The sequence below is a fragment of the Rhinolophus sinicus genome, chromosome 4 (assembly GCF_057876585.1).
Source record: "Rhinolophus sinicus isolate RSI-liver-muscle chromosome 4, RSI-T2T, whole genome shotgun sequence".
Lineage (NCBI taxonomy): Eukaryota > Metazoa > Chordata > Mammalia > Chiroptera > Rhinolophidae > Rhinolophus > Rhinolophus sinicus.
The window spans coordinates 67,228,726-67,242,207 of record NC_142504.1 but is presented as its reverse complement, the minus strand read 5'-3'; the positions used below and the strand labels follow the sequence as shown (position 1 = coordinate 67,242,207).

The window sequence follows — 13,482 nt, the reverse complement described above, 5'->3', positions numbered from 1 at the left end:
TTTTCTCAAATTGATCTGTGGCTTCAATTTCAATCAGAATCTAAACGTGATTTTTGTAGAAATTAACAAGCTCTTCTGAAATTTATGTGGAATTACAAATGACCTAGAATAGCCTGAACAGTTTTGAAAAAGAACAATGCTAGAGGACTCACATTATTTGATTTTAAGACTGACTGTAAAGCTACAGTAATCATGGGTAGACATATAGAATAGAATATCCAGAAATAGTCCCACACAGATAAAGGCAAGTAATTTCAACAAAGATGCTAAGACAATTCAGTGGGGAGAGATTTTCTTTTCAACAACTGGTGCTGGAACAATTCGATTTCTATATGTAAAATACCTTGACTCCACACAATGTATATTAAAACTAACTCAAAATGAATCTTACACCAAGACCTAAAGAAAACTTCCAGGAGAAAACACAAAAGATCTTACTCACTTTGGCTTAGGCAGTTGTTTCTTAAATAGGACTGTTAAAAGGAACATTCGATAAATTACATTTCATCAAATATTTAAAACATGCTCTTCAAAAGACACTATTAAAAAAAAGAATATGCAAGCCAGAGCTGTGTCAAAATACTTGTAAAAAACACATATTTGATAGAGGACTTGAACTAGAATATATACAGAGGGTCCCCCAAAAATGTATATACATTTTAAGTAAGGAAAACTATTAAAATTGTATACTCAATATATACCAGTAACAGAAGATGAATACAAGTCATGTTTGACTTCTGCAATTACAAGAGGTGCTCAAAATGGTTACCATCAGTGTCCAGACACTTATGATGATGGCGAACTACTACTTGAGCAACGTTGACCAAAGTATCCACTTGTATACATTCTTTTGGCAACCCTGTGTATATAAAAACTCATACAACTTAGTAAGAAGACAAAACAATTCAATTTTTTTTAGGCTTTATTTTCTTAGAGCACTTTTATTCAGAGCAAAATTGAGAGGAAGGTACAGAGTTCCCGTATAGCCCCTTCCCTGACAACACATGTATATCCTCTCCCATTATCAGTATCCCTCACCAAAGTGGTATATTTATTACAGTAACAATTCAATTTTAAAAAGGCAAAAATTTGGACAGGCAATTTACAAAAGATGATATGCAGATGACAAATAAATGAGCACGTGCTAAGATGCCCAATATCATTAGTCGTTAAGGAAATACAAATTAAAATCACAATGAAATACCACTACACACCAACCAGAATGGCCAAAATTAAAAATACCAAGTGTTGACAAGAATGTAGAGCAACTGATAACTTTTATACTACTCTTGGTAATGCGAAATAGTACAGTAATTTTGGAAAACAGTTTGGCAGTTTCTTGTAAAATTAAACATGATTACCATATGATCCAGCAATCCCACTCTTACATATTTAAGAAAGTATATACCCACACAAAGCATATACAAAATGTTCATAACAGTTCTAGTTATAATAGCTCAAAACTAGGAAGGATCCATCAGCTGGTGAGTGAATTAACAAATTGGGGTGCATTCACATCATGGCATATTACTCAGCAAACTACTGATACAAACAATAAAATAGATGAATTGTAAAAGCATTATGCTGAGTGAAAGAAGCCAAATTAAAAAGACTACTTACTAATAGATTCAATTTATATGAAATTTAAGAAAAAGTATAGCAATGGAAAGCATGTCAGTGGTTGCTGGGGGCCAGCAGATGGTGGAAGAGCCCAAGGGTATTTTGTGTGGTGGTGGAAATGTTCTGTACCAAGATAGGGGTTACTTGATTGTATACATTTGTCAAAACTATTTGAATTGTATGCTTAAAATCGACCCCCTACCCCCAAAAAGGTATCACAGAAGGTAATTTATGTGGAAGGGTTCCAGAAATGGTGAGCACATTCAACAGGATTGCACATTTTTCACAGTGTAGCCACAAACTAAGATCCATGTGTTATTTTCCAAACCCAGGTAACAAACGCCCATCTATCCGGATGGTTCATCTGACTGTTAGTGTTATTTTTTCAAATCTAGGAAAGAATGAAACTTCTAGAATAGTTATGGTGTGAATTTGTTGAATATGTGTTGCATATAGGCTGACCAGTTCTCTTTCATTTGTTTTACTTGACAGGAATGTGAAACCAAGATTGCACAAGAGATAGCCAGTCTTTCAAAAGAGGATGTTTCCAAAGAAGAAATGAATGAAAATGAAGAAGTTATAAATATTCTCCTTGCCCAGGTAAGCTAAACTCTTTTTCTCTATCTTGCAAGCTTTTTTAAAAAAACAAAAATTGTATATATTTAAAATGTACAGCATGATGATTTGGTATGCCTATACATTGTGAAATGATTACTAATTGACATTATCTCCTTTTTCTTTTGTGATGAGAACAGCTGAAATCGTAGTATATTTCCAGTATTCCATACAGTATTATTGACTGTAGTCAACATGCCTGTACATTAGATCTCTAGACTTACTCATCCTACATAACTGCAACTTTGTATCTTTTGAACATCATCTCCCCACTTTCCCCACCCCTCAGCTCCTGGTAACCACCTTTCTACTGTCTGCTTCTATGAATTTGACTTTTTTTTTTTAAGATTCCACATATAAGTGAGATCATGTTTGTCTTTCTCTGTCTGGCTTTTTTACTTAGCATGTTGTCTTCCATGTTCATCGATGTTATCATAAATAGGAGAATTTCTTTCTCATGGCTGAATAATATTCCATTGTATGTGTGTACACACATATCATCTGTTGGTAATTGGGTTATTTTCATATTTTGAGTCTTGTGAATAATGCTGCAGTGAACAGGGAGTGCATGTATTTATTCAATATCCTATTTCATTTCCTTTGAATATATATTTAGAAATGAGATTGCTGGATTATTACTGTTATGTTTTTTATTTTTTGAGGAACCTTCGTAACTGTTTTCCATATGGCTGTATCAATTTACGTTCCCACCAAGAGTGTACAAGGCTTCCTTTTCTCTACATCCTTGCCAATACACCTTTTGTTTTTTGATAATAGCCATTCTGACAGGTGTGAGGTGATATTTCCTTGTGGTTTTGATTTGCATTTCCCTGATGATTAGTGACATTGAACATCTTTTCATACATCTGTTGGCCATATGTATGTCTTTTGAGAAATGTCTGTTAGTTTCTTTGCCCATTTTTTAATTGGGTTGTTTGTTTTCTTGCTATTGAGTTGTTTGAGTTCCTTATATATTTTGAATATTAAACCCTTATCAGATATATGGTTTGCAGATATCTTCTATTCCGTAGGTTGTCTCTTTGTTGATTGTTTTCTTTGATGTTCAGAAGCTTTTTAGCTTGATGCAGTTCCATTTGTCTATTTTTGCTTTTGTTGCCTGTGTTGTTGAGATCATATCTAAAAAAGTTATTGCCTAGACTTTAACTTTAAATGTCAAGGAACTTTATCTTTTGACAGTTTTTATGGTTTCAGGTTTTACATTTAAATCTTTAATCCATCTTGAGTTGATTTATGTGGAGTGAGATAAGGGTCCAGTTTTGTTCTTTTGCATGCAGAAAACCAGTTTACCAACATCATTTATTGAAGAGACTGCTCTTTTCCCATTTGGTGTTCTTGGCAACTTAGTCAAAGATCAATTGACCATAAATATGTGGATTTATTTCTGGGCGCTCTATTCTGCTCCATTAGTTTATATGTCTGTTTATATGCCAGTACCATAATGTTTTGATTATTATAGCTGTGTAGTGTATATATTGAAATCAGGTAGTGTGTATCTCCAATGTTCATTTTGTTCAAGATTGCTTTGCCTATTATCAGTCTTTTGTGGTTCTGTATGAACTTTAGGATTGTTTTTTTCTGTGAAAAACACGATTGGAATTTTGATGGCGATTCCGTTGAATCTGTAGATTGGGTAGTATGCACATGTTATGTCTTCTGATCCATGAACATGGGACCTTTCTCCATTTACTTGTGTCTTCAATTTCGTCAGCATTTTATAGTTTTCAGTGTATAGGTCTTTCACCTCTTTAGTTAAATTTCTTCTAAGTTTTTTTTTTTTTGATGCTATTGTAAATGTAATTGTTTTCTTAATTGTTTTTCAGATAGTTTGTTGTTAGTGTTTAAGAAATGAAATTGATTTTTGAATGTTGATTTTGTATCCTGCAACTTTACTGAATTTGTTTATTAATTTTAACAGTTATTTGGTGGAATCTTTAGGGTTTTCTATATATAGGATTATGTCATCTGCAAACAAAAAATTTTACTTCTTTCCAATTTGGGTACCTTTTATTTCTGTTTCTTGTCTAATGCTCTGGCTAGGACTTCCAGCACTATATTGAGTGGAAGTGGTGAGAGTGGGCATCGGTGTCTTGTTCCTGATCTTAGAGTGAATGCCTTTAACTTTTTACTGTTGAGTATGATGTTATCTGTGGGCTTGACATATATGGTCTTCATGATGTTGACAGATGTTCCTTCTATACCCACTTTGTTGCGAGATTTTTTTTTTTTAACATGAAAGGATGTTGAATTTTGTCAAATCCTTTTTTGTATCTGTTAAGATGGTCATATGATTTTTATCCTTCATGCTGTAATGTGGTGTGTTACGTTTATTGATTTGAGTATGTTGAACCATCCTTGCATCCCAGAGATAAATCCCACTTGATCATGGTGTATGATCTTTTTAATGTGTTGAATTTGGTTTGCTAGTGTGTTAAGGATTTTTGTATCTATGTTCACCAGGGATATTGGTTTATAATTTTCTTGTAAGGCCCTTGGCTGGCTCTAGTATGAGGATAATGCTGACCTCGTAAAATGAGTTTGGGAATGTTCCCCCCTTTTCAGTTTTCTGGAAGAGTTTGAGAAGGGTTGACGTTACTTCTTTAACTGTTTGGTAGAATTCACTTGGGAAACTATCTTTTCCAAGCCTTTTGTTGGTTTGGAGATATTTGATTAATGATTTAATCTCCTTACTCAGTATTGGTCTGTTCAGATTTTCTATTTCTTCATGCAGTCTTGGTAGGTTGTATATTTCTAAGAACTTATCCATTCTTCTAGGTTATCCAATGTGTTGGCGTATAAATGTTCATAGTAGTCTCTTACAATTCTTTGTATTTCTGTGGTAGCAATTGTAATGTTTCCTCTTTCTTTTACAATTTTATTTGAATCCTCTCTAAAGACTTGTCAATTTTATTTTCTCAAAAAACCAACTCTTGGTTTCATTGATCTTTTTGTATCTTTTTTCAAATCTATTTGACCTATTTCTGCGCTGATCTTTATTTCCATCCTTCTGCTAATTTTGAGTTTAGTTTGTTCTTTTTCTAGTTCATTGAGGTATAAAGATAGGTTGTTTATTTGAAATCTTTCTCTTTCCCCTTCTTCCTCCTCCCCGACCCCCATTCCGGTTCAAGTCATTGTTTCCCAGTCTAGTTGTGTAAGACACAGCTCCCTGGCCCATACTGGTATTACGGCTGAGGCAGTCGGTTGCCAGTCATCGGTCGGCTGCTCACAGCAGCTCATGGCAGCTCTCGCCGGCTGCTGGCCGCTCATGCTGGCCACCAGCCGCTCATGGCAGCACACGGTAGCCCACAGCTGCTCACACTGGCTGCCAGCCGCTCCTGGGAGCACACAGCAGCCTATGGCAGCTCACGACAGCCCAGCTCCAGGGAGAGCCGTTGTTCACAATCTTAGCTGTAGAGGGCGCAGCTCACTGGCCCATGTGGGAATTGAACCAGCGACCTCGGCGTTAGGAGCACGGCGTTCCAACCACCTGAGCCACCAGGCCAGCCTCTTTTTTCTTAATGTTGGCATTTATTACTATAAACTTCCCTTTTTGAACTGCTTGTGCTGCATCTGATAAGTTTTGGTATGCTGTATTTCCATTTTTAATTTGTTTCAAGATACTGATTTCTTCTTTGACCCATTGGTTGTTCAGCAGTGTATTGCAAGACCCTTTATGGTCATCTTATATTATAATTTGAGAAGGTCACCTACAGAGGTGTGAGTCTTTTAACCAAACTTATAAGATGATTTCGAGGTTTTAGAGGGACTACCTGCTGTTTGGCCCTACCTTTATATGGTATTTGCTTAAATGTTCTGCTGGAGAAACTGTCTTCTACTGAATGAAGGCTTCTTACTGGACACTGTTCTGCATGCTTTACTTAATTTTATTTCGTCCACAGAGGTCTGAGATACAGGTATTTTCCCTAAGTTACAGATTAGTGGTACTTGTTCCATATTAGTGAGATTGGACTTTAATACATACTTAAAACATGTTCTTCCTGACATCAAAGTTTGGGATCCTTGAAATGTAATGATACAGATTTTAATCGATACCGTGTTTCCCTGAAAATAAGACCTAGCTGGACGATCAGCTCTAATGCGTCTTTTGGAGCAAAAATTAATATAAGACCTGGTCTTATTTTACTATCAGACCTGGTCTAATATAAAATATAATGTAATACAATGTAATATAATATATATAATACCAGGTCTTATATTAATTTTTGTTCCAAAAGGTGCATTACAGCTGATTGTCCGGCTAGGTCTTATTTTCGGGGAAATAGGGTAGTTGTTGCTAATATCACCTTTTAGATTCTTTGATTTTATTCTTCACAGGTGAAAGTCAGTTGTTGGAGATCAATTGTCTTATTTTTCACTCATTGGTTTGACAGGTAGCTCTTGAGTATCTATTGTATTCCAGCAATAGAGCTGAAGATGAGTTTTTTTTCTTTCTGAGTTTCTCAAGTCAACCTTACTCTGTTCTGGAAATTCTGAGTTTAACCAGAATGAAGGTCTAGGCTTTGACAACACTGTCTGTGCTTCCAGAAACTCATGTATGTGGGATTCCAAAAGCCTACCAAGTTTAAGTCCTTTTCTGTCACTTCTGAAAAATACTGTTTTGCCTAGCAGGGACACATCACTCTTTTCCCCTGAAGAGAGAATGAGGTTCCGGATTATGCCTTTACTTCAGAATTTTTCAATCTGATATTTCTTGGAACATAAATATGTCTGTATTTAGAAACGCCTGGGGAATATTACAATTATATCTCTGAGAGATTCTTCATGCATATTGGGGGCTCTGAGTAGTTCACTTTAGAACTTGACCATAGTGTCTTTGAAGTTTGATCACAGGTACTTATACTTTTGGCACCTATTACCATATTTTGCTGTGTATAATGCACTCCTGTGTATAATGTGTGCCCACGTTTTTGGCCCAAACTTTCAGGGAAAAATATCTTTCGTTTTAATTTTTTAATTCAAATTTTTATTTAGGTACTTGCTTTTTGTATTATAAAGGAATTTTAGCATTTATTTTTTAACATATTATGGTACAAGAAATTTTTTGTACCGGTAACAAATTTAATGATATTTATGCATCATAGAAGGCCAAGAATTCTTCGTCATTGCAAGTTTGTCATAAGTTCAACAAAACCAATTCCAGGTTATTATTTTGCATACGGGTATTGTTATTGATTTCTAGTCACACTTTTAACTCTTAAGCATAAATAAAAGCATTAAAAACATATATATAGATATGGAATTAGTACTACCCATGTATAACGTGCATCCTTATTTTTCCCTCACAAATTTGGGCAAAAATGTGTGCGTTATACACGGCAAAATACAGTAGTTTGGAAAGAAATGCTGTAGACTTTTGTCTGCCTCCAACTTCTCATTGCCATAGCCTTACATCTCTGTTGCTGTCTGAGTTTTCTCTGCATTGGTTCTTTATGTTGGAGAGGCTAAATCTTAGACACATAGGGATTTTATCCCTATCAGTTGGTAATCCTATCCATTTTTAGAAATGCATATTCTTTTAAAGCAGAATATTTACTATTTAAATAATATCTCTGGAGACATGGGTTGAGGACGGTGACTTGTGGCGAGGAGAAAAGATTTCTTTCTGTGAACATCTTCCCTTCACTAGATCTGTTCTGAAGTGATGCTAACACCAGTTGTTCATCTCCTGGGTCTTTTTTTTTTCTTGGTGACATTATTGGAGGCCACTTTGGCCCTAAAATAGACACTCTCTACTGAGAGCTGGGAAGGCATTTGGAAAGGACTGTGAAGCAAAAACTTGAACTTTGGCTTTGTGCCCAGTGTTAGCCTCATGGGGAGCTTTTGCAAAACGAGGACATGGGATTCTTAAGTGGCATTTTGTCTTGAGAAAAATCTCGTCATTCCTCCCAAATAACTTAATTTACCTTTTCTTGACATTAAGGAAACAGGATTTTTGTTTGTGTAGTACAACAAGCTTTGCCATAATTTGTGTATAATGTGTATGGGGCTAAAGAATTCAGGGCAACATTTGAGAACCCAAAAAGTGACATTTCCTTAGACTCATATTCTCAAAGGTGTTCACCATGATCATTATTTTAGGAGAATGAAATCCTGACAGAACAGGAGGAGCTTCTAGCCATGGAGCAGTTTCTGCGCCGACAGATTGCCTCAGAAAAAGAAGAGATTGAACGCCTCAGAGCTGAGATTGCTGAAATTCAGAGGTAAAGGAGAGTCAAGGGTTCTGTAGTTTCCAAGAATGTTTACTTAAACATAAGCATAATTGTTTCAACTCTCAGACTTTCAAATAAAAGAATTAGGCATGTAAGTTATTATTTGTTAAGTGTTAAGAATGGTACCTCATGAAAACCTGGTAAATCTAAAAGAAGCATACCTTTATTTACTTTATTCACTTGTAAAGTTTTTCTTGATCTCTTCCCTTTAAAGTCGTCAGCAACATGGCCGAAGTGAAACTGAGGAGTACTCCTCTGAAAGTGAAAGTGAGAGTGAAGATGAGGAAGAGCTTCAGATCATCTTGGAAGATTTACAGAGACAGAATGAAGAGCTAGAAGTGAGTTTCGGGGGAAAATAACCAAAAATCATACTAACTTCTAGAAAGTGGTAGCGACTATATATTTCCCCTTAGAAGTTTTCTTCTTTTCCTTGGTAACCAACTAGGGAGATTGAGAGGAATTTAGGAGGATGTCTCACCAAAGAGCATACAGGGCACAAGCTGACTGCTGGCCGGACAAATGGCACAGGTGTGGCCTCGTCAGGCCGTCTCTGAGGTGTGACGAGCTTTCCTCACTGTAGTATGTACCACACAGACTTTTCTCTCCTGTGCTGGTTTGAGCCCCTTTGAATGATCTTAACTGTGCTCCCAGAGAAGATGAACAGAAAAAGAAATACTAGTGGAAGAAGGAAAAGCCTCTTGAATTTTCCTCTGGGAGAAATGAGGGACAAAGTTTTCTCTTCGTCCTTCACCTGTAAAGCAGCAGGTGAGAATAAACTGGTAAGAGTGCAAAGCAGCCACTTTGGACCCTAAGTGGAAAAAACCTGTATGGAGGATGGCTGACCTGAATATCTGCTGGACGAGAGCTGTAACTATCTTGTTCAAGCCAAGAGAGTATTCTCTTGGTCACAGCAGCTTAGCCTGCATCCCAAGTACTGTAATTCAGGAACAGTTTTCCTACTTAGGATTTTAATACGATCTATAAAACGTTAAAGCAAAATAAGGTGCCAACATAAGACCTTTCTAAAGAATGGAAGCTCCCTGGTGGCCTAGGTCGCAACCACTACTCTGCTTCTCCCACAGCACAACCCTGGCCACAGCAAGTGTCTTTCCTTGAGCCTCTCTGAACTGTCTACAGGTGCTATGGAGAGGACTTTGTGGGTGGTGGTTTTGTGTGGAGTTTTTTTTAATTCTCTGTGGTGGTAGCTCTGGTTTGTCCCGGCAGCTGAATGCACCTGAATGAGGGAAACGAAGCTACCCCACTATTCTTAGATTCCTTTCTAAGAGGATGGCTTCTTTCTCTCAGCTGTTAGGTAAAACATCTGGAAACAATGTTTTATTTGGGTAGGGAAATTCTTATCATTTAAATCTGTTGCTTTCTTTTCACTGTGCAGTTGTCCCCGTTTCCTTGTGGTTTGAATAAGATAGTTATCACTCTCGTCCCGCAGACGTTCAGGTCAGCATCCTCCATACAGGGTTTTTCCACTTGGGGTCCAAAGCGGATGCTCTAAGGCTTGTGCACTCTTACCAGCAGGAAGGAGAAAAGGAATTAAGAAATTCCCAGTTATCAAGGGCAAGATGCACAAGTGGGACTCAGCACTTGTGCTCATACCCCCTTAGCAAAGGCTCAGTGACGTGGCCACAGCTAGTAAGGGAGGCTGGGAAATACAGGCTGCTCGGAAATGTCACTTGAGGAGGGAGGGAGGGAGGTTGGTGTGAGTTTGAGGTTAGCTACTGGTTTGCGTTACCTCAACTTTGCTGAGTATAATTTAGAACTAATCGTTTTCTGTAGTTTGACTAAGTAGCACAGTTCAGATGTAAGATAATGCCTTTCACAAAAGACAAAAAACGTTCCACTTTTGAGACAAATCTAGGATTTTATCTGCCTCTAAATTCTCCCTCTAGTTGCTACTAAAGTCACTTTTATCTTCCCCTCATTCAAGGACTGCTGAGGAGCCAGTTCAAAAACATAAATCTGTTTTAAACATTAGAAAACTTAATTTATTAAAATAATTATTTTCTGTTGGTATGTTTGCTTTCCAGATATGCTTATTACTCTTGTATTTAGAAGCAGAGTTTTATATCTTGAATTATATCCATTCTGGGTCAAGTTGTTTATGTGTCTCACTTGCACATTTGTGTTCGTGTGTTCTGTGTCACAACTAAATTGACAAAAATAGATTCTTACGTAGGATACCCTTGCTAACTGTACTCTGCTCCTGAATCAGTCCTTTTCACCTTCTTGAGTGACAACGGCTCTCTCTGTCATTCCTCAAGATAAAGAACAATCATTTGAATCAAGCAATTCATGAAGAGCGAGAGGCCATCATTGAACTGCGCGTGCAGCTCCGCCTGCTCCAGCTGCAGCGAGCCAAGCCTGAGCCACAGGCACAGGAGGACGACGATCCCGAGAAGCGAGGGGGTGCCGTCCAGCTGCCTAAAGACGGCGCCCCAGAGACAAAAGCAGCTAAAGAGCAGCCAAAGGCAGGCAAGGAGCAGGCTAAGCCGTCGCCGAGCAGAGACAGGAAGGAGACGCCCATCTGAGCATCCTGTGGGTCACAGAATCCTCCAGAACTAACAAGACCTGTGCATCTTACTGTAATCCCGAGTCAGAGTGCACACTCTCTGCTGTATATTCTGTAAAGATGTCTTTTCTTCTGAGACTCTTCCTTCTTTCACACATACGACTTTTCCGCATCAGGCTCAGGTTACAGGGGACAAAGCAGTGGACGCATTGTAGGCTTGTAGGGGACAGATGAGTTTTCCAGATAGCTTATTTTGAAGATTAATTTTCTTTGTTAACTTAAAATAACTATTTTAACCCTTGAGTGGCTTCTTTTTAAACCAAAAATCATCTTTGCTTTTTTATTATGGCAGAATCAGGATCTCTTTCTCTCGTTCAAGGGGAGGAACCAAACAAGGTAAATATTGTTCCTGCCTTGTGGCTCGCCCCAGTCTCACCCTCCAGGGTCACTGCTTACCTAGTCACTCTTGCTTGTGCCTTTTACACCTTTTTGGTGCAGATTATGTCATGGGGAGCTGCCTCGTATTTCCTGACTGGCCAGAATGGCTCTTACCGGGGTTACCTGTATGCACCCATGTCACTCTCTCCTTTGACCGTCCTAAACCAGTCCTTGAGCCTGAGTCACCAGGAAGGCCTACTTGGTTGCAGACAGAGCTGCCTGTGGAGCCCAGCTGCCAGCGTAGGGCAGTGCGGCCCAGCGTGGAGGAGGGGCCGCCGCACTCCTGGCTCCTGCTCTGCTGCTCGCGACCAGCACGTGCTTCTCAGTGGGTCGGTTAAAGTAGCCGCCCTGACCTCAGGGAGCCACACAAAGGCTCTGTCTCAGACCTGAAAGCTTCTGTGTGACTGAGCTTCCATTACAAACAGAATGACTTAGATTGCTTGCTTGGGCTAGAAGGTAAACGTCTCTTTGCCTGAATAAGCCATATATATATGCTGTTAAACAAAAGTTTTCACTTATCCGTGTTGCATCAGTGCACCTGCTGATGGACTCCCAACTGACAAGATTGAGCAATAGAAAAAAAAGTAACTTTTCCTTTGAATGATAGCTGTGATCCCCAACCCCGTTTTCTTGCTTTAGTCACTTCTTTAGTGAGCTGAGGCACCTGGGGACCCTGCTGTCAGGCACCTTGTTCAGTCATCCTCTGTCCAAATTAATGGCACCCATGAGGTAGGTCAGCTTTCATGGCTGTGAAGACAAACCACAGTCACGGTGATGGAAACAACGCCCCCGAGGGCTCTGTCTTCCTCCTCCTCCTAGTTAGTATTTATTTTCAGCACCTGTTTGATGCGGTTTTTTATCCTCTACCTATTGCACTGTTGTGACTTGTTGGCCATTATTTGATTTTTGTACGAAAAAAAAGCTTTGTTATAGAAATCAGCATACTATTTTTTTAAATCTGGAGAGAAGTTATTATGGTGACTGAAAATATGGTCAGGTGTCAAATATAAATGTATAAAAGCCTTCTTGCTGTTCTGTCAGTCATATTATATTCATTTTATATTTGCTGGCAATATTGGAGGTTTCTTTTCTGTTTGTGTAAACTCTAATTTCTATCAAGGTGTCATGGATTTTTAAAATTTAGTATTTCATTACAATGTCTCAGTGTTGGCTAATTTTTGCCAGGACCCATTATTGATCAAGCAAATAAATTCAACAGCCATTTGAGAAAAAAAAAAAAATGCTTCTCATTTTTTGCACATTTCCTTTGAAATAATTGAGTGTCCTGTGGCTGTCAAGGAGTTGGCTTACAACTTCTTTAAGGTCCAAGAGAGAAAAACACAATTTCACGCTGTGTTCTGCACCCAGGCAGTCGGTGCCCACGCGCTGGCTACTAGGCTTTGCAGCAGCTGTCCTCCTCCCCAAAGCAGTGCGTGCTGCTGAAGGAGCTACTGGCATTGGGTCTGCAGCCTCCTCTGTGACTTCCTGCTTCCCATTGAAAGTGAGTTTTGCCCGTCTAGCATGATGCACAGGTCAGCTGACCCAACTTGGCAAAAAAGTACGCTGGTTACTGCCAAGTTGCCTTCCTGACGGGGGACAGCAGGGGTCTGCAGGCAGAGTACCTCACTACTGCTGATCAGGTGATTCCTGAGTGAGGTTTTTGGTTGTTTTTTTAGATGAAGTTCATTTATTTGACATTAAATTAGGCAAATAAAAAGATACGCAACTGCATAAAAAGAATCACATTCTCATACTATTTGAGCAGTGGTCAAAAATAATTGTGGCGTGAATCCCACAATTAATACAAAAAACACCCTGTACAGAAAACTTCAGGCTTCTAACTTCACTGGATCCAGCACTAAACCTGCTTCCTTATATTCCTCAGCTTCTTCCAACTCTTTTTCTTTACTATCTGCAGATCAGTATACGTAGCTTCCAATGTGCGCTGGCAATCTGGGGTCATCTGGACTCTCACAGGATCTCTGCCTGCTTTTTAACGGTGTCATTTTCACCTCTTCAGCTTTCATTTTTTCAGTC

At 38.6% G+C, this 13,482-nt stretch overlaps 1 protein-coding gene across 2 annotated transcripts in view; it reads left to right on the top strand.

The window, feature by feature from the left end:
* Window positions 1-12,686, top strand: part of RALBP1 (ralA binding protein 1) — a 59,913-nt gene extending 47,227 nt beyond the window's left edge. The window contains exons 7-10 of one of the 2 annotated variants that reach the window (XM_019712608.2): window positions 2,113-2,220; window positions 8,353-8,474; window positions 8,698-8,821; window positions 10,760-12,686. In XM_019712608.2, coding sequence (XP_019568167.2) covers window positions 2,113-2,220; window positions 8,353-8,474; window positions 8,698-8,821; window positions 10,760-11,026 — 621 coding nt within the window. In that variant the 3' untranslated portion in view covers window positions 11,027-12,686. The other variant, XM_074340373.2, reaches the window with a different exon arrangement.
* Window positions 12,687-13,482: the final 796 nt, after the last annotated feature.